General features: G+C 36.8%; 1 protein-coding gene across 1 annotated transcript in view; it reads left to right on the forward strand.

The window, feature by feature from the left end:
• LOC111529253 (cytochrome P450 2C20) overlaps positions 1 to 23,266 on the forward strand; it is a 35,086-nt gene extending 11,820 nt beyond the window's left edge. Inside the window, exons 6-10 of the mRNA XM_031936182.1 lie at positions 13,471 to 13,612; positions 18,026 to 18,212; positions 20,023 to 20,083; positions 21,269 to 21,410; positions 23,085 to 23,266. Coding sequence (XP_031792042.1) covers positions 13,471 to 13,612; positions 18,026 to 18,212; positions 20,023 to 20,083; positions 21,269 to 21,410; positions 23,085 to 23,266 — 714 coding nt within the window. The remainder of the gene's footprint in view (positions 1 to 13,470; positions 13,613 to 18,025; positions 18,213 to 20,022; positions 20,084 to 21,268; positions 21,411 to 23,084) is intronic.
• The last annotated feature ends 2,447 nt before the right edge of the window (positions 23,267 to 25,713 follow it).

Consider the following 25,713-nt stretch of genomic DNA (forward strand, 5'->3'; position numbering starts at 1 on the left):
CAGTGGTTTATCCACTAAATCCCAAAGACTGTTTCAATAAAGTGTTTTGGTGACAGCCCAAAAACATGTCCATTTCACTCCATGGACATCTGGGCCCTTTCTGAAGGCTTCCATTACTCAGTAGGCTTATCCTCCAATCAACGCTTACTGACGTCTTCATCACATTACTTGGCAGAAATATTCTAATTTAGGGAAAGACTATCTCCATCAAGGAGGGAGAATATTTGTGACCATAGAAGGTGCCAGGAAACACTGAGTAGGGCAGGTGTGTTTGATGCTTCCGTTGAGATCCTGGCTGATGAGGCAGCTAGGTTAGGAATGACAAAAATGGTTGGTTTCATGGTGTATGAACCATAAACAAACATCCAAATTTTACCCCGTGCTGAGTTGGCATGCCCTACACTCTGCCTAAATAATAATTGTGTGATCTTAGAGAAATCACTTAACTGCTCAGGTGCACAGCTGGGTTTTAAGGTATCTCCGGGTTGCTCACACTTCTAAAATACTAATTCCATTTTTGAAGCTACTTGACAGAAATAAAAACAGTGAGTTCTAGCTTTGTGCTTTCTATCAGGTTGCCCAAATCCCCTTAACCTCTAGCGTCATCAACTAAATATAAATCATAGTAATTCATACCATCTTATATTTCAAGGTTGTAGGGAAGACTTGGTTTAAACATGAGAAAATTGATATTAAAATGTTTTTATACAATAAAAATGATGTATAAGTGAAGAAAATAATTATCATCTTTGATTTCCTGTTCAAAATTTTATCCATCCAATCTTTAGGTACAGAAAATTGCTACACGTGCACAATAAAAATTTCCCCATCAAAATGGACATGATATTTTAATCGTATTTATAGCTATAATTTCAATCAGGACTTGGTGTAAGACACATATGTCTTATCACATGTTTATATTTAATATTCTTTTCTTTTAGGTCTGCAATAATTTCCCTCTACTCATTGATTGTTTCCCAGGAACTCACAACAAATTGCTTAAAAATGTTGCTCTTACAAAAAGTTACATTAGTGAGAAAGTAAAAGAACACCAAGCAACACTGGATGTTAAGAATCCTCGGGACTTTATTGATTGCTTCCTGATCAAAATGGAGCAGGTAAGATATTAGCAACAGATCAGTAATTTGATTTCTTGTCCATTTTGTGATTCATCGAATCCTTCTGTAATTTACTAAGGATGTTTAAATGATCAGGCCAGTAATGCTTGACAAACATCTTAATTACTTATTGTATTTATGGGCCTACACTAAACGTCATGGAAAATATAAAATTGTCCAATGGCTAGAATGCATAGACCCTCTTTTTGAAATAAAAATAATCTACGTGAGTAGAATAATATAGACATGCAGTCAAATGGAAACAATTACAAATAAGTAGAAAATATAAAATATCCTACTGTAAACTGAAGATGGATATCAATATTGCGCACAGATTATGTGACAATGGAAAAGAATGGCTTATCATAAATGGGCTTCCTGCATGCCCTGCATATTGAAATAGTGCTTAAAATATTTGCAGTATGGAACAGAAGAAAGGTGTCAGTCGGATTGAGTAATTTGTGGAGAGGTGTGTGGTGGGAAAGAGTTGGTGGATGGAAGAGAGAAGGTTTAATTTAGTGTAACCTAAAATGAATTTGCACAAAGGAGTTGGAAGTTGATGTTTATCAGGTAACCTGTGAGCGTGAATCCTGTTTTCATCACACTATTTATTTAAAAAGCATTTTTTTCCCTATTGAATTGTCTTGACAATCTCATCATAAATGAATTGAGTATAAATATGAGGATTTGTTTGTGGGCTCTCAATTCTACTTCATTGATCTATCTGTCCTTATGCCAGTAGTACCTCATTTTGAAGTCTAAATTACCGTAGTTTTCTATTCAAAAAGTGTGAGTCCTCAAAGCTTTTTTCAAGACTATTTGGGCTTTTGGGGGTTCATTCAGTCTCAACATAAATTTAAGAATAAACTTGTCAATTTCTGCAAACAAGCCCATAGGGGTTTTAACAGATTGCATTAAATCTAGAGATTAATTCAGAAAATTATGACATTTCAAATATTGAGATGAAATTCATATACCATATATCACCCAATTTAAAGTGTACAATTTAATGGTATTCAGTTTAATTACAATATTGTGAACTGATAATTATTGTGCAACTGAGGCATGAGGCGGGAATCAACTCCAGAGGTGGGAGTTGGACACGAGATGAGATTGATGACTAGCTAAAACAGGGCCAGGACAAAAGCAGCTTTCAATCAGTCCCACTCACCAGTGTACCGTGTCAATTTACTATTCCCATGGCAACACCCAGGAGTTACCTCCCCTTTCCGTGGCACCCAATGATCCAAAAGATAGGACCCATTCCCTGCATAAACTGTCCCTTAATATGCATGCAATTAAAAGTGGGTATAAAAATGACTGCAAAACTGCCCTGAACTGCTACTCTCTGCCTATACCATAGCCCTGCTCTGCAGAAGCCCTCACAGAGTTGTACCACTGCCTGTTCAACAAAGCTGTTTTCTTCTACCTCTGAGTTGCCCTTGAATTCTTTTCTGGGAAAAGCCAAGAACCCTTGCAGACTAAGCTCCCCATTGGGACTTGCCTGCCCTGCCTCACAACTACCATCTCTCTCTACTTTCAAAACTTTTTTATCACTCCACAGAAACATATTATATCATAAACTAGTTACACCTCATTCCCCACTCCATCATGTAGTAAACATTAATCAACTATCTTTATGGATTTGCCTATAATGAATATAGCATATAAAAGGACCCATGGCATACGTGAACTTTTTACCTGACTTCTTTCACATAGCATAATGATGTGGAGGATCAAATAACTTTTAGCATGTGATAGTACTTTGTTGCTTTTTGTGGTTGAATAATATTCCATTTTCATGTACACATCCAACAATTTGCTTATCATTCATCTGCTGATGATCATTTGTGTTATTCTCACCTTTTGGCTCTTACAATGTTGCTATTAACATTTGTATACAAGTTTCTTCATGAATATATTTTCAGTTTTCCAGGGTATAGTCCTAGGAGTGTTATTTCTGGGTCATATGGTGATTTTATGTTTAACTTTTTGAGAAACAACTAAACATTTCTACAGTAAATGCACCATTTTAAAATCCCACTAGCAATGTTTGAGGGTTCCCCTTTTCCATATTATAGCTAATATTTGTAATTTTCTGTTTTTTGTGTCAGTGTAAAGTGGTATTTCATTGTGGTTTTGACTTGACCAATGATATTAATCAGCTTTTTACCATTTCTACATGTTCTTTGGAGAAATGTTATTCAAGGCCCTTGCTTTATTTTTTATTTTATTTTATTTGATATTATTTTATTTGATATGATTTTATTTTATTTTATTTTTGAGACAGGGCCTCTCTGTGTTGCTCAGGTTGGAGTACAGTGCTGTTATCTTGGCTCACGGCAACCTCTGACCCTTGGGCTCAAGTGATACTCCTACCTCAGCCTGCCAAGTATCTAGGAGCACAGGCATGAGTCCCCACACCCAGCTAATTTTTGTATTTTTTTGTGCAAACATAGTTTCATCATGTTTCCCAGGCTGGTCTCAAACTCCTGAGCTCACGCAGTCCACCCACCTCAGCCCTCCCAAAGCACTGGGATTGCAGGTGTGAGTCACCGCACCTGGCCCTTTGCTCATTTCTATATTGGGTTGCTCGTCATTTGTTGTTGAACTGTAGGTAATTGTTTATGGATTCTGGGCATTAAACCCTTACTAAATATGTATCAAATACAAATATTTTCTCCCATTCTGTAGGTTGTCATTTCGCATTCTTAATTTTGTCCTTTGATGAACAAACATTTTAAATTTGGTGAAGCCCAGTTTATCTCTCTTATTTTAGTTGCTTTGGTGTCAAATCTATGCATCCACTTCCAATTCTGAAGGCATTAAGATTTAACCCGATGTTTTATTCTAAGAATTTTATAGTTTTAGTTCACATTTGAGTTTTTTGTTCTCTTTTAGTTATATTTTGCATAAGAGTGAGATAGGGGTTCAACTTCATTCTTTTGTATGTGGTTACCCAGTTGTCCCAGCACTGTTTGTTGAAGAAATTCTTCCTTTATTTATTTTTTAAATGCTTCCTTTAGATTGAATGATCTTGGCACATTTGTTGAAAATGAACTAAGCATAGATGATTAGGTTTACATTTGGATTTCAATTTTATTCCATTGGTCTTTATTTCTTTCCTTTTGCCAGTACCATGCTGTTCTGACTACTATAGTTTTGTTTTGAAGTTTGGAAATTTGAAAATTGAGTCCTCTCCCTGTAGTTGCATATAAATTCAGGATTGGCTTTTCCATTTTTACACTAATAAAAAATTTTAAAAAGGACATTGGAATTGTGACAGTGATTACATTCAATCTTTAGATTACTTTTGGAAGCATTGCCATCTTAACAATTTTAAGTCTTTCAATCCTTTAATGTGACGTGGTTTGCCATTTATTTAGGTACTCCTTATTTTTCTAAGCAACATTTGATAGTTTTCAGTCTTTTATCTTCTTTACTATAGATTCTCTGGGCTTTTGGCCCTTTTGATGCTATTGCAAATGTAATTATTTCGTTGATTTTATTTTCATATTGTTCATTGCTGATATAAACAGACACAACTGATATCTGGACCGACCTTACATCCTAAAATTAAGCTGAAAATATTTATCAGCTCTAGTTGTTTTTGTGGGTTGCATGGACTTTTCTTTATATAGAATTGTGTTATCTTAAAATAGAAAGAGTTTTACATCTTGCTTTCTTACCTAAATGCCTTTTAATTCTCTTTCTCATCTAATTGCTTTGACTAGGACCTTAAGTGCTATGCTGAATAGCAGTAGAAAAATTGGATATACTTGGATCTTTTCCACCTGATTTGGGGGCATGAGCTTTTAGATTTTCATAATTTGATATAAAATATCTTTTGAATTTTTATAAATACATTTTATTATAAGGAATATCCCTTCTCTTCATATTTTTGAGTGATTTTATCAGGAAGAGTATTGAATTTTGTCTTATGCTTTCTCAGCTTCTATTGAGATGGACATTTTGTTAGATTTTTCCTTTCTTTCTAATAAGGTGGTGTATTACATTGATTGATTTTCTTATTGAAGCACTCTTGTACTCCCCATATAGATCCCATTTAGTTATGACATATAATCCTTAATTTTTTGAAAAAAACCCATAATGTACAAGTTGCTATATTATTTCTCTTTCTTGTCTAATTGTTTTTGCTAGGACCTTAAGAAAGATGCTGAATAGCAGTAGTAAAAGTGCATATACTTGGAGTTTTTTTCCCCCTGGTTTTAGGGCATAACCTATTAGATTTTCACAATTTGATATAAAATGTCTTTGGAATTTTTATAAATACATTTTATTATGATAAGAAATGTCCCTTCTATTCATATTTTTTAGTGATTTTTAAAATTATACTTTAGGTTCTGGGGTACATGTGCAGAATGTGCAGGTTTGTTACGTAGGTATACACGTGCCAAGGTGGCTTGTTGCATCCATCAACCCGTTATCTAGGTTTCAAGCCCCACATGAATCAAGTATTTGTCCCAATGCTCTCCCTCCCCTTGCTCTCCACCCCTTGACATGCCCTGGTATGTGATGTTTCCCTCCCTGTGTCCATGTGTTCTCATTGTTCAACTCCCACTTTTGAGTGAGAACATGCAGGGCTTGGTTTTCTGTTCCTGTGTTAGTTTGCTGAGAATGATGGTTTCCAGCTTTATCCATGTCCATGAAAAGGACATGAATTCATTCTTTTTTATGGCTGTATAGTATTCCATGGTATATATGTGCCATATTTTCTTTATCTAGTCTATCATTGATGTGCATTTGGGTTGGTTCCAAGTCTTTGCTATTGTAAACAGTGCTGCAATAAACACACATGTACATCTGTTTTTATAGTAGAATGATTTATAATCCTTTGAGTATATACCCAGTACTGGGATTGCTGGGTCAAATGGTATTTCTGGTTTTAGATCCTTGAGGAATCACCACACTGTCTTCTACAATGATTGAACTAATTTACACTCCCACTAACAGTGTAAAAGTGTTCCTATTTCTCTGCATCCTCGACAGCATCTGTTGTTTTCTGACTTTTTAATGATCGCCATTCTAACTGGGTTGAGATGGCATCTCATTGTTAATTTTATGTTTGGATATTGTAAATGGGATTACTTTTTAAAATTATTTTTAATTTTTTTCACTGTAGGCATATAGAAACACTAGCGATTTTTGTATGTTATTTTATATTTTCCAACTTTACTGAATTTGTTTATTTTTCATAGTTTTTTAGTGGAGTCTGTAGGTTTTTTAAGATATAGGATTATATTATCTGCAAACGAGGATAATTTGACTTCTTCCATTCTAATTGGAATTCCCTTTATATCTTTCGCTGATTGCTCTAGCTAGGTATTCCAGGACAATCTTGAATAACAGTGGTGAAAGTAAGCATCCTTGTTGTTTTCCAGACCTTAGAGGAAAGGATTTTCATTTTTCCCCATTTAGTGTGTAACTAGCTGTGTGTCTTTCGTAGATGGCTTTTATTATAGTGAGGTATGTTTCTTCTCTACTCTGTTTCTTTAGGGCTTTTACCATGAACGGATGTTGAATTTTATCAAATAATTTTTCAGTATCATTTGAAATGACCATATGCTTTTGTTCTTTATTCTGTTGATATGATGTACCACATCTATTAATTGGCATATGTTACAGCATTGTTTCATACAGGGATAAATCCCACCTGGTTGTGATGAATGAGCTATTTAATGTATTCATTAATTTGGTTTGCAGCTATTTTCTTGAGGATTTTTGCATCAATATGCCTCAGAGACATTGGCCTATAACTTTTTTTTAATGTGTCTTTGGTTTTCTTATCAGAGTAATATTGGCCTTATAGAATTAGTTTGGAAGTATTCCCTCCTTCACTATTTTGTGGAATAGTTTGAGTGGGATTGGTATCACTTCTTCTTTAAATGTTTGCTAGAATTCATCATTGAAGTCATTGAGTCTTGAGCTTTTCTCTACTAGGATGCTTTCTCTTGAGTTCAATCTGATTACTTGTTATAATTTTGTTCAGGTTTTGGATTTCTTCATGGTTCAATTTCAGTAGTTTGTATGTATCTAGGAATTTGTTCATTATTTCTAAGTTTTTCAATTTACTGGTATATAGTTGCTCATGGTAGCCACCAATGATCCTTTGAATACCTGTGATATCAGTTGTAATGTCTTCTTTTTCATCTCTGACTTACTTGGATCATCTCACCTTTTTCCTTACTCTGGCTAAAGGTTTGTCAGCTTTCTTTAACACTTCTAAAGAACAACTTTTTGCTTCATTGATATTTTGTATTGTTTTCTTTATTTCAATTTCATTTATTTCTGCTGTGAGCTTTATTATTTCTTTTCTTATACTAATTGTGGGTTTGGTTTGCTCCAGCTTTCGTAGTTTTTTAAGGTATATTGTTAGTTTGTTTAGTTGATGTTCTTGTTCTATTTTGATAGTTGACATTTACAGCTATTAACTTTATTCTTAGTACCACTTTTGCTGAATCCCATAGGTTTTCATGTGCTGTGTTTTCTCATCATTTGCTTCAAGAAATTTTTCAATTTTCTTCTTAATTTCTTCATTCTCCCACTGTTCATTCAGGAGCATATTGTTTAAATTTCATGTATTTGAACTTATACAAAATTGATTCAAGATGGATTAAAGACTTAAATGTAAGGTTCAAAACTATAAAATCCCTAGCAGAAAATCTAGGCAATAAAATTCAGGATGTCCTTGGGAGTTTTATTATTAAATACCTGGAAGTATTCTTCATTGGGTTTAATCTGCTTGGTGTTCTATCAGCTTCTTGTACTTAGATAGTGATACCCTTCTCTAGTTTTGGAAAGTTCTCTGTTATTTTCCCTTAAATAAATGTTCTACTACTTTCTCTTTCTCTACCTCCTCTTTAAGGCCAATAACGCTTAGATTTGCATTTTGAGGCTATTTTCTCGATGCTGTACGCGTTGTGCTTCATTGTTTTTTATTCTTTTTTCCTTTGTCTCTTCTAGCTGTATTTTCAAATAGCTTCTGTTAAAGCTCACTAATTCTTTCTTCTGCTGGATCAATTCTACTATTCTATTATTCTACTAAAGACTCTAATGTATTCTTCAGTATGCCAATCGTATGTTTCAGCACCTCAATCTCTGCTTAACTCTTGTAAATTACTTCATTCTCTTTGTTACGTTTATCTGATAGAATTGTGAATTTCTTCTCTGTGTTATTTTAAATATCTTTAGGTTTCCTCAAAACAACTATCTTATATTCTCTGGCTGAAAAATCACATATCTCTGTTTCTCCAGGATTGGTCCCTGGTGCTTTATTTAGTGAATGTGGTGAGGTCATGTTTTCCTGGATTTTCTTTATACTTGTAGATGTTCATCTGGGGCTGGGCATTCTAGAGTTAGGTTTTTTTGTCATCTTTGTAGTCTGGGATTTTATTTTGGACCCATCCTTCTTGGTAGGCTTTCCAGATATTAAAAATGACTTAACCTATTTTCAATTTGCCCCTAGAATACTGCACTGGCAGTGAACTGCACTTTTTTTAATAAATGGGAAATGAGTTAAGTGTTGTGATCTAAGCTGTATCCGCTTTAGGGGCACTCCAAGCTCAATAATGCCGTGGTTCTCGAAGACTTGTAGAGATACTGCCCTGATGGTCTTGGACAGGATCCAAGAGAATTCTCTGGATTACCAGACAGAAACTCTTGTTCTCTTCCCTTAGCATCTTCCAAATAAACAAAGTCGCTCTCTCTGTTCTGAGCCAATTGAAACTGGGGATAGAATGACACAAGCACTCATGTATCCACCACCACTGTGACTGCACTGGGTCAGACTTAAAACCAGCAGAACACTGGGTCTTGCCCAAAGCCTGCTGCAACCACTCCCTGGCTACTGCCTATGTTTCCAAGGATCTGGGGCTCTACAATCAGCTGGTGGTGAATCCAGCCAGGCCTGTGTCCTTCCCTTCAGTGCAGCAAATTCTTCCAGTACCCAGGCATGTCCAGAGGTATCACCCAGAAGGCAGGGACTAGAGTCAAAAACCTTAGAAGTCTATTTGGTATTCTGTTGTACTGCAGCTAAGCTGGCACTTAAACCACAAAATGCAGTCCTTCTCACTCTTCCCTTTCCTTTCCAAAGGGAGTGGAGTCTCACGCCTTGAGCAGTGCTACCACAGGCCCATGCAGAATACTAGATCTTGTACAAGAGCCAAGTCCTGGTTTTGGAAACTCCAGGAGTGCACTTGGTGCTCTACCCACCTGTGATCAAGCTGGTACCTAGTTGCAAGACAAAGTTGCCTTTATATTTTACTTTGATATCTCAAGTAGAAGGAGTCTTTCCTGATAGCCAGCTAGCTGGGAATGTGTTGAGTCTTACCTAAGCCAGCAAGTCTCAGAGTCTTACCCAAAGCCCTCAACGTAGTACCTGGGTACTGCTGCTAGCTATTCAAGCCCCCACTCCTCAAGCACCTCAAGCAGAAGAAAGGAGTTTCTTTTGGAAGTGAAAACTGTGCAGCTTGGGATTAGGAGAGGGGGGATGCCAGCACCCCTTACCCATCTTCAGCTGGTGTTGCAGTAAGTTGCACCTCCCACCCCCGGTCTACTGTCTCTGGGCCCAGTTCAGAACTAGGACTCACATAAAAGTTACAATCCTTGTAGCCACGTCTATTTTTCAAGTTTATTTATAGTCCCAGAGCCCTATAGTCCACAGTGATGAGGCTTGTAGAAACTTGGTTCCAACCACTGGTATCAGAGATTCACCTCAGGCCAGGGCTGGTTTAAATGCTCCCTCTGTGAGTGGGCATCAGCTGAATTTGGGCCTGTTTTCCCTTCTGCCATAACAGAACATCACTAATTTTATGCTCTATAATTACTGTGTTCTCCCTCCCTCAGTACTCAGAAACACTTTCTGAACCATGCCACTGCTGCCATGGGAAGAGAGGATGTCAGTAATTCAATACTATTTTTTCTATCTCTTCAGTTCCTCTTTCAGTGATATACATTTAAATCTAGGTACTGTGCATGCTCATCTGATTTTGGTTCTTATGAAAGTACACTTTGTGTAGATAGTTGTTAAGTTGATGTCCGTGCATCGGGAATAATCAGTGAAGCATTCTATTCTGTCATCTTGCTCTATTCTCTCATTTGTGTATCTTCCTTTGAGAAATTTCTGTTCATGTTGTTTACCCACTTTTTAATGGGAATATTTTGATTTTTTTTTTCTTGCTGTTTGAGTTTCTTGTAGATTCTGGAAAATAGTCCTTTGTTGAAAGTATATTTTGCAAATATTTTCTCCCATTCTATAGGTTGTATGTTTACTCTGCTTGTTGTTTCTTTAACTATACAGAAGGTCTTTCGTTTAATTAGGTCTCATTGTCCATTGTTTTTATTGAAATTGCTTTTAAACACTGAGTCATAAATTCTTAGCCTACACCAATGCTCAGAAGAGTTTTTTTCTAGGTTTTTGTCTAGAATTTTTTATGATTTCAAGTCTCATATTTAAGTCTTTAGCCCATCTTGAGTTAATTTTTGTATATGGTGAGATATAGGAATCATATTTCATTCTTCTGCATGTTCCCCTGGGTAATATAAGCCAAGCACAAATCCCACAGCTACTAGTGTAGGTGGCTCTCTCCTGCAAGAACCACCTCTTAGCTGGAAGCCAATAGGCACAGCCTATTACAACATCTGCTGGCAAAATAACACAACATTTGGGAAGGAGAAAACTTTTGTCTTATCTCAGCTAACACCATACCCACATCACCCCAGCTAATTAGAAGGTCTTGAGTGTGTTCACAAACCCAGTACATTGCTAGTACAGTTGGCATTTGAGGAAATCACCACACTAAGCCTATTTATAACCGAGTAAATCTTACAGAGTCTATATCACTCTCTTGCCACCCCCATCAGAGGTTGTGCTTGCATTTGCTGCTGGGAGACCAGAGCACAGTTAGGCCCACTCAACATTGCCTTCCTTTGTAGCAAAGAATGGAACCCAAACACTGTACATCTCTCAGACCTTCCCACAGCTCGAGGCATCAGAGATTTCCAGTTGGCTGACAAAGATGTCAATCATCAATTATCCTCAGAAGGAAGAGCCGATATTACAGGTGAATAATCATAGGCCAAATGGACTGTTAAAGAGAGAGCAATGGAGCTTATTGGTCAATTCATAAGAAGAATCTACAACTCACAAACACGCACACACACATACACACACACACACACACACACACAAAAGTAAAAAGAAGCTGGCAGGGGTAAAACCCTGAGAGACTTTGTAATCCATGGAAAGGGCAGGTAGGAGTGTTCTCAGCCTCCCTACCCAATTTGGCAGGCTACTGGGATCTGAAGTCAAGATGACCTTCTTTACCTTCATGAGCACAAGTACTGGAGTGGGCTGTGGTTTTGAGACTTCTCGAGGACATTACCTTGTTCACACAAGTTCCCTTTCCTTTTCCCTTGGATCTGAGCTCTTTTTAACTGTTTTGGTAGAATTCACTAGTGAAGTAATCTTGAGATGGAACTTTGTTTGGTGGGGGGTAGTTCTTGATTACTAATTCAAATACTTTACTTATTGTAGGTGTATTCACACTTTCAATCTATGAGAACTTTATTCAATTAGTCCCTTAGCCTTGGCATTTGCATTACCCCTACTCTTCTTTATCCAATATAGGCAGTTAATGCCTCACGTTTTTGTATTAATAATTGCCATTTCTCTTCACTTTGTATTTTCCTATTTATTCCTGAACTTACTCCTTAAAATAAGTCGCCTGTTGCCTCCCATCTGGCTTACAATTTTATTAGACCTGTCTTGTCTTTGTGAACTCATTATCCTTCACTATATTTCATTCTTGGTTTTGTTGACATATTTGTTTTACACATTTCAGCTTTGTAATGAATACGTAGGTGATACTGAGTCTTTGTAAATTTTTGACAGAAGAAAATTGCAAACTCTTGATTCAAGAGTGGAACACTTTTCATGATATGGCCCTAATTTACCTATGTTTTTAAACTAAAACTGTGTTCACTTACAAATAATAAAAAAATCATAAAAATGAATGTGTTAGGCTGTTATTGAATTGCTACAAAGAAATACCTGAGGTCAGACAACTTGTAAGAAAATGAGGCCCAATTGGCTCACAGTTTTGCAGGCTGTACAAGCATGATGCTGGCATCTGCTCAGCTTCTGCAGAGTCCTCAGGGAGTATTTGCTCATAGCAGAAGGCAAAGTAGGAACAGACACATCACATGGCAAGAGGAGAAGCAAATTGGAGAAACAGTTTTAATCAACCAGATCTTATGTGAACTCACTTATTATCAGGATAGCATCAAGGGAAATAACATTCATGAGAAACCTACCCCCATGATCCAATCACCTCTCACCAGGTCCCACCTACAACGCTGGGGATTAAGTTTCAACAAAAGATTTGAGAGAGATAAATATTTATTATCCAAACTATATCAAGAGCTTAATCAAATAGTTGGCTTATATATCTCAAATACAATAAGTCTTATGGTGGGCTAGAATAGAAATAATATGGTAGCCCTGAAGCATGAGAAAGTCAAGTGCCTTCTTTTTTTTGTTTACCATGTTTAGTATAGAAGTCTTCATTACTATGATCAAATGCTCATGTCAAAGATGATGTCAATCCTACCTCCCCTTTCACACTCATGTTTTGAATAATAAGTAGAAAATAGAAGATTCATGTTCTGGTTTGAATGAGTCCTCTACAGTTCATGTGCTAAAAGTGAATGCCCAATGCAACAGTGTTGGTGGGTGCAGCCTAACAAAACATGACTATGTCATCAGTGTTCTGTCCTCATAAATATACTCATGTCGTTATTGCAAGAGTGGGGTAGTTCTTGACAGCTTGTTATAAATGTGAGTGTGCCCCCACCCCTTGCTCTTACTCTTACCCTTTCTTGCCCTTCTACTTTTTGCCATGTGATGAAGTAGCAAGAAGGCCATTGCCAGAAGCCACTGCCATGTTCTTGAACTTCCCAGCCTTCAGAATCATCAGAAATAAATTTCTTTTCTTTATAAATTACCAAGTCTATAGTATTCTGTTATATAGCACAAATTGAACTAAGACAGGGCATCAATATACTTCTGGTTTTATTTCTAGGGAAAGAAATACTCTGTGTGACTAACCTAAGCAGCAAATGATTTCATGAATGGAACTTGTAGGTCTGTCAGGAAATAGTTTTAGTTAACTGATCTGCAGTTTATGCCATACCATACAGTTGCTTTTTCTAATACTGTACTGTCCAGTATCTCTTTTGGTTAACTTTACAATGTAGTATGTTTTTTAAAATGTAGTGTATTTAGATACACTGGCACATAATTTGTCAGATAATTGCATGAAATCATTTCTAGGAAAAGGACAACCAACAGTCAGAATTCACTATTGAAAACTTGGTTGGCACTGTAGCTGATCTATTTATTGCTGGAAAAGAGACAACAAGCACCACTCTGAGATATGGACTCCTGCTCCTGCTGAAGCACCCAGAGGTCACAGGTAGGACCACAGATGATGAACAAAGTGAATTTTAGAACAATGCTGAGAAGATGGTACCAGTGTCCTCCACCTTGTTTCTCTCTGAGAAGCTTCATTCTTTAAATTTCTGTGTCATCAGCTGTAATCTGTCTAAATTTGATGACATAATTAAAAAGGACATCTTTGCACAATGGAGGAGGATGACTGAGATCAGTAAAAGCAATATGGCAGTAGCAAAATAAATAAAGCCCTGATGAAGTATCTAGATTTCAGCAGAGGTAATTTGTGGTAGGGAGAACCAGCATAAGTTGGCCTAGTAGTGAATGTTGGTTTTATTATGAAAAGTCCACTTTGAACAGTAGGTTCATTCTTGAAGGTATCTTGTCTCGTTTTGAAAATTCCATGTTCTAATGCTGGGGTAGGGAGATGAAAACAATCTTTATTGAAGCATAAGTGGAAATACGAGAATTGTTCTGAGGCATCCTGAGACAAATTCCAGTCTGGGAAGTAATCTAAAAGTTAGGCTCCTAAGAAAGGTGTTTCCATTTAAGCAGAGGCCATGCCTAAAGGAATTTTATTTTTCCAAAAGTGTGTTTCATAAAACTGCTGTTTGACCAAATAGGAATATTTGGAAGGGGGATTAATAATTGCATCTTTCACATACAACTTTTCTTTAGAATTTATAATTTACCTTTACAGTAAACTCTACATTTCCTTAGAATTCACATTTAAATAGTTCCTGTTTTGCAGCAGATAACATACCTTTTTTCCTGTGTCAGGATCCCACTGAAATTTCAGTAACCAAATTACAAACTAAAATTAGTCTGTTGAAGTAAAAAGAGAGGAGAATAGAAAACAGCCAATAAAAACACAGAGAGAAAACGAAGGGCTGACAATTGACACGGCATAGAGGATGGAGTTGTAACGTAAGTATCAGCAGAGCAAGATTTATCAAGAGGAGAAGCTAATCTGTGTCACTATGATTCTCATAAGGGTCAGTATTTGGAGGCACCAAGAGCCAAAGAAGGTAGGGAATGAGACTGAAAAGGGAGGCTCTCCTGCCCAGGTTTCCTCCACGACTCCTTTTATCAGATACCTGATTTTTTCCCACTGGAAAAGGGAAGCACACTCTCCAGAGAAACTGAGCCTAAGAACCCCTGTACTCGGGGACACTTTACAGGGCCAGGAAAGTGTGAGGTGTGAAGCCAGAAAAAAAAAAGTTTGGGAAATATCTATTCCTCAGATTCAAAGACTCAGCACTTTTCTTCATCTTGCTTCCTGACATTCAGCAGCTAGATATTCTCCAGAGAAGAAACAAGTCTAGAGAAAAGATCTCCATATTTTGCCATATATTTATTTATTTATTTATTTATTATTATACTTTAAGTTCTAGAGTACATGTTCACAACGTGCAGGTTTGTTGCATATGCATACATGTGCCATGTTGGTGTGCTGCACCCATTAACTCATCATTTGCATTAGGTATATCTCCTAATGTTATCTGTCCCCTCATCCCCCACCCCACGACAGGCCCTGGTGTGTGATGTTCCCCACCCTGTGTCCAAGTGTTCTCACTGTTCAATTCCCACCTATGAGTGAGAACATGCGGTGTTTGGTTTTTTGTCCTTGCTATAGTTTGCTGAAAATGATGGCTTCCAGCTTCATCCATGTCCCTATAAAGGACGTGAACTCATCCTTTTTTCTGGTTGCATAGTATTCCATGGTGTATATGTGCCACATTTTCTTAATCCAGTCTATTATTGAGGGACATTTACAGCCAACAGACACATGAAAAAATGCTCATCATCACTGGCCATCAGAGAAATGCAAATCAAAACCACAATGAGATACCATCTCACACCAGTTAGAATGGCAATCATTAAAAAGTCAGGAAACAACAGGTGCTGGAGAGGATACAGAGAAATAGGAACACTTTTACACTGTTGGTGGGACTGTAAACTAGTTCAACCATTATGGAAAACAGTATGGCAATTCCTCAAGGATCTAGAACTAGATGTACCATATGACCCAGCCATCCCACTACTGGGTATATACCCAAAGGATCATAAATCATGCTGCTATAAAGACACATGCACACGTATGTTTATTGCGGCACTATTCACAATAGCAAAGACTTGGAATCAACCCAAATGTCCATCTGTGACAGACTGGATTAAGAAAATGTGGCACATATACACCATGGAATACTATGCAGCCATAAAAAAGGATGAGTTTGCATCCTTTGTAGGGACATGGATGCAGCTGGAAACCATCATTCTTAGCAAACTATCACAAGAACAGAAAACCAAACACCGCATGTTCTCACTCATAGGTGTGGGAACTGAACAATGAGATCACTTGGACTCGGGAAGGGGAACATCACACACCGGGGCCTATCATGGGGAGGGGGGAGGGGGGAGGGATTGCATTGGGGAATTATACATGATATAAATGATGAATTGATGGGTGCTGACAAGTTGATGGGTGCAGCACACCAACATGGCACAAGTATACATATGTAACAAACCTGCACGTTATGCACATGTACCCTAGAACTTAAAGTATAAAAAAAAAAAAAAAGTGGGCAAAGGATGTGAACAGACACTTCTGAAAAGAAGACATTTATGCAGCCAACAAACATATGAGAAAAAGCTCAGCAGCCCAACACACACATGAAAAAATGCTCATCATCACTCACTGTCAGAGAAATGCAAATCAAAACCACAATGAGATACCATCTCACACCAGTTAGAATGGTGATCATTAAAAAGCCAGGAAACAACAGGTGCTGGAGAGGATGTGGAGAAATAGAAACACTTTTACACTGTTGGTGGGACTGTAAACTAGTTCAACCATTGTGGAAGACAGTGTGGCGATTCCTCAAGGATCTAGAACTAGAACTACCATTTTCCCAGCCATCCCATTACTGGGTATATACCCGAAGGATTATAAATCATGCTACTATAAAGATACATGCACATGTATGTTTATTGAGGCACTATTCACAATAGCAAAGACTTGGAACCAACATATTTTGCCATCTTAATAGAAAGTTATCTACAAGTGTTCAGCAGAGTGAAATAAAAACATCCATCACAGGACACAAAGTCATGGAATTCCAGAGCACCAGACGTAAAGGGAAAATTAAAATCTTTCAGAGAGTTATATCAGGTCATATATAAAATATCAGCATTCAGACAGCATCAGAATTCTCAAGTATATTATCTTGTGTATTCATAGAAAAAAAGTATTTGGGACCTACATGCTTGCTACAAATTTCACCCTCTATGCTAACTTTCTCCAATACTGGGGATTGTGCTCCATCTTACGTCTGAAACCAAGTCAGAAGAAATTAAGGGTGCCAGGAATCAGGAGACCTCATGTAAGAGAATGAGAGTGTCAGAGAGGCTGCTGGGCTCCTAGGAAACAACCACTTCAGAAGGTACCAGGTGAATAATACACATAGAGGAGACTTCAAGAACCAAAGAGATGTGATTGATAGTCTGAGATTCCCCTATAATTGAGAAATTGTTACTAGGAGTTTCAAACATGTGCAAATACTCTAACTTGAAGAATGGAAAATTGTGATTTAACTAAAGAACCAAGGAAGAATATGTGTGTGTGTGTATATGTGTGTGTGTGTTTGTGTGAGTATATTTAGAAGGATATAAACAATGAATAGTGATATAACCAGAAATTGTGGTCTAAATGTATTCTGGTAAGTAGAAGGAGGAGAATTGTGTGTGTGTAGATGTGTGTATGTGTCTGTGTGTACACATACGACTTTGTGGGCGTGTGTCTATACATGGAATAGAGATGGAGATAAAAATTCTCATCTCACATACCAGAAAATCATTAAATATTGTCTAAAAATTGTTAAGTAAAAAATAGAAATAGTGATTATTTAGAAATGTAAATTTAAATTTCAGAAGAAGCTGCTAGCATGCTCAAAATGGCCACAATTGGGAAGTGGAAAAATGAAGACAGTACCAGTGCTAATTGCATCACTGCCCCCGCCCCACCACTGCACACACAAATATATTTACAAAACCATTACAATTTAACGTTATACCCCATATATTATTTCAATAATACATATAATATTTGATTCCTGTTTTTCTGTTTGCAAGCACTGTAATTTCTTGACTTAGTATGTTTTACTTTTTAAATATTTATTACTTAAATTTGTATTAGTTGTCATATATGCTAATTTATAGAAATGTACTTATGCACTGTAATGACTAGTTTGTAGGAGAATGATATGTATCTATATTACAGTAATTCTTTTTATATGGCTGGTTGTACTTCTGCACGTGTAACTCATGTTTGTAACATTGCTGGGAGTTTTACATCACGTTTAATGTGGTCATGAATTGCTATGACAAATGTTCCATATATCTCCGTTTCCATCAGTTCTTTCTTGTGTCTTGTCAGCTAAAGTCCAGGAAGAGATTGTTCATGTAATTGGCAGACACAGGAGCCCCTGCATGCAGGATAGGAGCCACATGCCTTACACGGATGCTGTAGTACACGAGATCCAGAGATACATTGACCTTGTCCCCACCGGTGTGCCCCATGCAGTGACCACTGATATTAAGTTCAGAAACTACCTTTCCCCAAGGTAAGCTTGTTTCTCTCACACTATATTTCTGTGCTTCTGAAATTTCCAAAGTGCTAGATTGGTTCCAGTCCTCTAACAACAGAGGATGAGAGAAGTGCAAAACTTATACATGTGGCAGCTTGATGGACTTTCTGCTATTTTGTTTGGGGCTATAAAGATTTATAAAGCTAGGTCTCCTTAATAGGCTACTCTTAGGTGTTTATACTTTCAAATAATTGTTGAAAATATCAGTGTGTCAATTCCCCAAAACACTCTTCTGAGATTTTTATCAAAGTGACATTCATTGTGTAGTTCAATATGGAAAGACTTAACATGTTCATGCATTAAATTTTTAAATTCATGAATATGGTTATGCTCCCAACTTATTGAGCTTTATTCTATTTTCTCAGTAATGTTATCTTTTCAGTGCAGTGGCTTACAACTCTTTTATTAGGTTTTTCCTAGATAATTAATATTTTGTTGTTATAAAATTTTAATGCTTTTTTATTTCTTTGTAATTGGTATATGTAATTGTGTTCAGTTATACTATTTTGATGACCTTATATCTAACAACTTTCCTAAATTTACCGATCATTGCTAATAATTTATCTGTAGATATACTTGGAATTTCCATGTACATTATTTTGCTATCTGGGTTAATATGTATTTTATTTCTTATTTTCCAATGATCTTTGTCTTCAATTTGTCTTTATTGCATTACTGCACTGGCTAGGATTTCCAGGATAGCATTGAATAGAATTGGTGATAGAGGGCATCCTTATTTCATTTCTGATCTGCTGGAGGGTAGAGTATAAGAATATTAATATTTCACTACTGAAAGTGATGCTTTAAGTATTTTAGTGGATATTCTTTATCAGAAATCTTTAAGATTTTAATGGATATTCTTTATCAGATTAGGGAAGTTTTTCCTCTTCTCTTATTTTTATATAAATTTTTGTCATGAATGTGTGTGCAATTTTATCAAATTGATTCTCTGCATCTATTTATATGATTGTATATACTGTCCTCACAACCCTCACTAAATATACGAAGTATACACAAACAGCTGGATTTGCCCTGTTACTTACTGTTCAGGACTTCCGTATTTATATTCATAAGATATTTTGGTCTGCAATTTTTCTTCCTCAACATTTTCTTTTCAGAGTTTTGATAACAAGATAATGCTGGCTGCATAAAACTAGGTGAGAAATGTTCCCTAATGTGGGTCTGTTTTTATTGCTTTCCCTTCCTTCCACTTTTCTTCTTGTGACTGCTTAGTTGTGTCTTTCAAATGCCTAAAACCCTAAGGCTCAGTACCAGATATTATATATGAAAAAATGCAGAATTTTGGAGAACGTTTATCTTTTTCCAGAATGGATTCATTCACTTCTCGTAGGCAGTTATAATGACAACACCTCCTGTCCCGATTCAGAATTGAATATGACATGAACACAGTCAAAAATTGACTGTAGGTATGAGCTCATTCCTCTGAAGTTCTCCCCTCACTGGAGCCAGTTACTGTCTTTGTAATCTGAGGCCAATTTTGGTCTTTGCAGCTTTACAGTGCTGTCTATCATATGGTTTGTGTATTCATCCAGATGTTTTAGTTGCTATGCTATAAACTACACTATTACACTTATTATTCAATTAAAAATAATAAAAGTTATATTTTCATGAAGGAAAACAATGAGACTGATAAGGTTTCAATGACTAATGTTATCCTCCAGAGAAGACAGAATTCATAACTTATCAAGATGCGATGGGGCTTTCCCTAATTATCACTGATTTTTTACAAGGATTAGGACTTCAATCCACACTGTTTTTACCAAAGCACACAACCAGAAGAGGTTTCTCTTTCTCAATACAAGGGTTTATCTACACCTAATACTGCAGTGTGTATGCCCCAAAACAAAGATTTTTCTTATACATCATAATAGAGTATTCACGCTCAGTAGCTATTGTTCAAATAATAATACAGCCTAAATTTAAATTTTCCCAATTTTTCTAGAATATTTTTATGGCTTTTTTCTTCTGCAGTTTACTTTCCAGGCAAGGAACAAGCATATAATTCACTTATGTTGACCTTTTCACTTCCTGTAATCAAGGAAAGTTGATTTCCTTGTTTGTTTCTTTTTAATCAGTTGACCTTTTGAGACCAGCAGTCATTTAAAATGTTCCTCAGCCTAGTTTTGTGTGACTGTTTTCTAGAGGCAGATTCCAGCTACATTTTTGGCAAGAAAACTACATAGGTGCTGAATCCCACTGAATATCCCACTGAATCACATTGATGAGGTGGGAGCATAAAATGTCACAATATGTCATTATTGGTCATGCTAAGTTCCTCACATAATATGGTGGTATCCTCCAGATCTTACTGTTGTAGGGGTTCTGCTTTTTCTATGCAACTAGTAAAAGTCTATGGGAGTACATTAAAACTTTGTGAAGCTCCTGCTTCCAGAATCACACACCCAATGGTTCTAGCTTTAATTGATGATCCTTACCTGACCTGATTATCCTGACTTGAATTGTAGCAAAGTGATAGTCTTTCTAATTTCATCATCTTTTCAGTGTTTTAAGATAAAATTAATCTGTAGCATGGCAATAATAAACACTCAATAGTTTTTACTGGTTATTGCACGTGTGGTTATCATGCCAGATGACATCATTTTAAAATAGATTACATGTTTATTTACAAAAGTTCTATGAACAGATACTGTGGACATTTCAAGTGTCAACAGAGACTTCCATTTTAAACCGTAATCTACATAATATAAATACAAGATTTGTGAAATTTGAAGTGATGGGGACAGACAAGGGCATCCAAACTTGATGATCTAGAGAACACATTCAGAGGGTTGCACACAAGTATACAAGATGTAAGACTTCAAATGTTATTGGAAAGTTCTTTAGCAAGCTTTCACCACTGGCCTTTAGCTCATCCATGTAAATTACTGTGTCTGGCTGGACCTTAGTTCTCTCACCGATAGATCATTGATATGGGGCTACGTGATGTCCACTACTTCTTCTCACTTCTGGACTTCTTTATAAATCAGATTATCTGTTTTTTTTACTTCCAGGGCACAATGATAATGACATTACTCACTTCTGTGCTGCACGATGACAAAGAATTCCCTAATCCAAAGATCTTTGACCCTGGCCACTTTCTGGATGAGAATGGCAACTTTAAGAAAAGTGACTACTTCATGCCTTTCTCAGCAGGTAATAGAATCTCGTTTCCATTTGCATTTGAAGGAAAGAGAGAACTTTTTGGAATCAGTTGGAATTTACATGGCACCCCTCTGGGGCTGGTAGAAATGCTATTTGTCCATGATCAAGAGCACCACTCTCAATACCCATGCACTCCACCCTTACAATATACCCTCATTGTTGGGCCAGATAGTGGGGCTTCCAGGAGTTAACCCTACTGTTCCCAATTGAGAAAACTAACATCTAGGTTAACTGAACTCTGCCACTAGATACATCACTAAGGCACCCAAGAGCTCCTCCTGGAAAGTAAAATTCATCTGATCTGTCCTTACCTGCCTTGGCGAATGTATCTGAGTTCACAACTGCATTGAGTGTCTTCTACATGGTGTCTGTCACCTCCCAGGCTGAGCTCCAAGGGCACAACTTTCAATGAGAACAGAGGCTCACTCCTGAGTTAGGGAAGAAGAGTAAACAGGTCGTTGTAATTTAGTCAGACCAGGACAGTGAGAGAGGAATGCACAGGCCCCTGGGTAGGGGCTAGAGGGGGAATCTGCATGCTTCTTGCTCTCTCATACAACACAGTGAGGCATAAAATGGAGTAAGAAACTCAGAGGACATTTGATGTGCTTCAAAGGAGGTGATAAAATTTAAGGGAAGGCTCAGCATTTTGAAGGAGATAATGAATGACAGAGCAGGACATTTGCTTTAGATCAAGGATGTCAGAACCTTTACCAAAAAGTTATGGGGTTCTGGAAACATTGGCAAGGGAGGAGGTTACTTTGCAGTGATTCCACAGCACCCTGTCTTCCTCCAATCATGATCATATATCCTGGATACTTGATTTTCACACCTGTGCTTTGTGTGCTAAGTCTCTGGCCATGGAATCTCCTTCCTTTACTTTTTGATCTTTTATGTCTGCTTTATATTTGGCACTGTAGATAGCAAGATGACAAAGACAGAGAACTTCCTTCAATAATTCACATTTTAGCACAATAGATAAATAAATACAGAATTATGATTCCTGATGATCCATGCTTTAATGAAAACATGAGTATGATGTTGAGAAAAACCAGAGAGCATAGGATTTTATTACTTGAGGGAATTGTAAAGAGTGTGAAGATGAAATGAAATTGAATCTATGTCCTGAATGTAGCTTAATAAAGATCTATCTTAGCCAAAATGAACAACAGGATATGAAACTTGAAACTTCTTGGTGTGTTCAAGATTGATGAAGAGTGTGTATGACTAGAGTTGAGAACAGATTATGTGAAAAGTGGAAGGAAAGATCATGGAATATCAGGCTTGGAACAGGAAACAAGAATGTGCATGTATTTCTATAATGACAGATGGAAACTCAAAATGGCAACAGAGTTGTTTTAATGTGGAAATAAATAATGAAGCGACTGTTATGGCGCTGATAATCAATGACTATTTCCTGAATGAAGGGTACCTATTGAGATTAGATGTTAGACAGATAGCAAATGTGTCTCTTTTTGTACATTTGTTTGTCCTACCATCCATTAATCCATCCATCATTTCATCCATCCATTCATCCACATGTTCATTCATCTACCCAATCATTAATCAGTTATTTACTGTATATGCTGTTTGTGCAAGTCACAAACATACTGTCACAGTCACAGTTAAACACAAGGAGTAACTACTTTCTCTCTTTGTTATCTTCAGGAAAACGAATTTGTGCAGGAGAGGGACTTGCCCGCATGGAGCTATTTTTATTTCTAACCACAATTTTACAGAACTTTAACCTGAAATCTGTTGCTGATCTAAAGAACCTCAGTACTACTTCAGCTACCAGAGGGATTATTTCTCTGCCACCCTCGTACCAGATCTGCTTCATTCCTGTCTGAAGAATGCTAGCCCATCTGGCTGCCGATCTGCTATCACCTGAAACTCTTTTTTATCAATGACATTCCCACTGTTATGTCTTCTCTGACCTCTCATCACATCTTCCTATGCACTCAATATCCCGTGAGCATCCAACCTCCATTAAGGAGAGTTGTTCAGGTCACTGCACAAATATATCTGTAATTATTCATACTCTGTAACACGTGTATTGACTGTCACATGTGCTAATACTTTTCTGATGCTGACTTTTTAATATGTTATCACTGTAAAACACAGAAAAGTGATTAATGAATGATAATTTAGATCCATTTCTTTTGTGAATGTGCTAAATAAAAATGTTATTAATTGCTGGTTCAGTTCTCAGACTTTCCCTCTTTTGTGCATAATGCAAGAAATAAAAGAAAAGCGAGTGCCAGGAGGCCAGGCTTGTCCTCATAATAATAAGCAGAGAGAGTGACAAAGCAGAAGAGGGTGAGGAAGGTCTCTGGATGTTTGCCATCTAGAGTTACTGAAGGTTTGGCTTTATAACAGAAAAAGTCTGTCCAAGGGAAGAAACAACCTTCAGGGAAATATTGAGACAATCAGTTCAGTGGTGTATTATTTGCAGATAAAATGAGGCTAATTACTTCAGGGCCACAGAATCAATTTGCCGGTGCATTTATGTTAAGTGTAAAACAAATAGAAATTAGAAAAATAATGTAATCTGTTGAGACTTTCCAAGGATTTTGTTCTTGTTTGGAGAGAGATGAATAAAACCAGAACATATGATTAGCAATATGATTAGTATATATTCATACTTGACTCTAAGTTGAAAACATAAAGCGAAAAAATATTCAAATTTTTATTTAGTGTTCACAATAATACCAAAAGAGAGGCATGAATTTAGACACTTAATCTCCATTTCTTCTCTGACCCACTCATCTTTAACCCCATAGGCGAAAAAATTGAGCAGGGACATGAGGGGACTCAAGCACAATGCCTCTGTAAACAGTCAGAACCACTACAGCAGGTTCAGTGGTCCTCTTATCAGAATAAGGTTACTGAAATCAGTCTCTTGTCCAACGAAAGCTGTAGCTATGGCTTGTGGAACAGTGGGTAGAGGTGGGCATCTGGTGGAGGCCAGTGCCTGTATAGTTGCTAGAGAAAAATTAAAATCTTGAGCCAGTTAGAACACAGTTTATTCTTTAAGCATGGGAGTGAATGACCTAACTCTTGCCTGCCATGACCTTAGGTCCTATTTATAAGTTGGTATCTTATTGCCACAAAGAGTACACCCCATCAGTCTCATGGTCTCTATTTTAACACTAATGTTGATGAACTGTTTTGTGTCAACCACAAAAGGGAGGGGGTCTAAAGAGACATGTCTGATCTCCCATCCTCTCATGGCCAGGAATACAGTTTTTAAGGTTTTTGCTGGGGTTCCCTTGTCCAAGCAGGCTTGGGATTTATTTTTAGTTTGCAATAATTACAAAATTTCAAAGAATCTACCCACAGAATACATCTAAGTTACATAGTTGAGAAGAACATAGTTACAATGGAGAAGACAGCCACACACTATCTGAACCTAGTAATCAAATGACATCATTCTAATGAAACACATTGAAATTGTCTATCACTCAAAAATGAAAAGCATCCTCTGTGATATTCCTGGCAGAGATTCATCTGCTCAATTTAATCATTAAAAAACATTAGAGAGGCCTACATTGAGGGACATTTTATAAATATTCAGCCTATACTCTCAAAGAGTGGCAATGTCTTGGAAGTCACGTAATGACTAAAGAACTGCTCCACACTGAAGTTGATGAAAGAGATGTGACAGCTAGTTGTGGCATGCGATTCTGGATTCTAAACTACATTATGAGAGGGACAAAAAGCATATATTTTAGGACTTTTGGTAAAACACCAACAGGAACAAGAATTAGAAATTTCCAATGCGTTCACATTGATTTTCTGATCCTGATGGTTTTGCTATAGTTATATAAGAGAAGCACATTGTTTTGAGTAAATACATACTGAAATACTTCAACTATCTGGAATCAGGTCAGTACTTCTTTCGAAAGGTTCCATGTAAAACAGTTATTTATAAGAACAAGCAGTTCTTCTACATACCTGTGATTGTTTTAAAAACAAATAAAGCCAACTGTGTGCTTATATATGCAAAATAAACTAGGCTTTCACAAATGAAGAATCACTGCTGACAATGCAAACTTGAATTGCTCAGCATCATTAAGCTTTATGGAAATACAAATTAAAACTTCAATTAGATATTATTATATAATTCATTAGAATAGTTCAAATGAAAAAAGGACAGATCATGTTGTCTGTTGACAAGACAGTGAAGCAATCACAGTCTCATAGAAAAATTAGTAAAATAGTTCAACCATTTGGATAATCCTTTGGTGGAATTTACTTAAAGTAAATACATGCATATCTAGCAATTGCAGTTGTA

Source organism: Piliocolobus tephrosceles, chromosome 9, assembly GCF_002776525.5.
Source record: "Piliocolobus tephrosceles isolate RC106 chromosome 9, ASM277652v3, whole genome shotgun sequence".
In the NCBI taxonomy this organism is placed as follows: Eukaryota; Metazoa; Chordata; class Mammalia; order Primates; family Cercopithecidae; genus Piliocolobus; species Piliocolobus tephrosceles.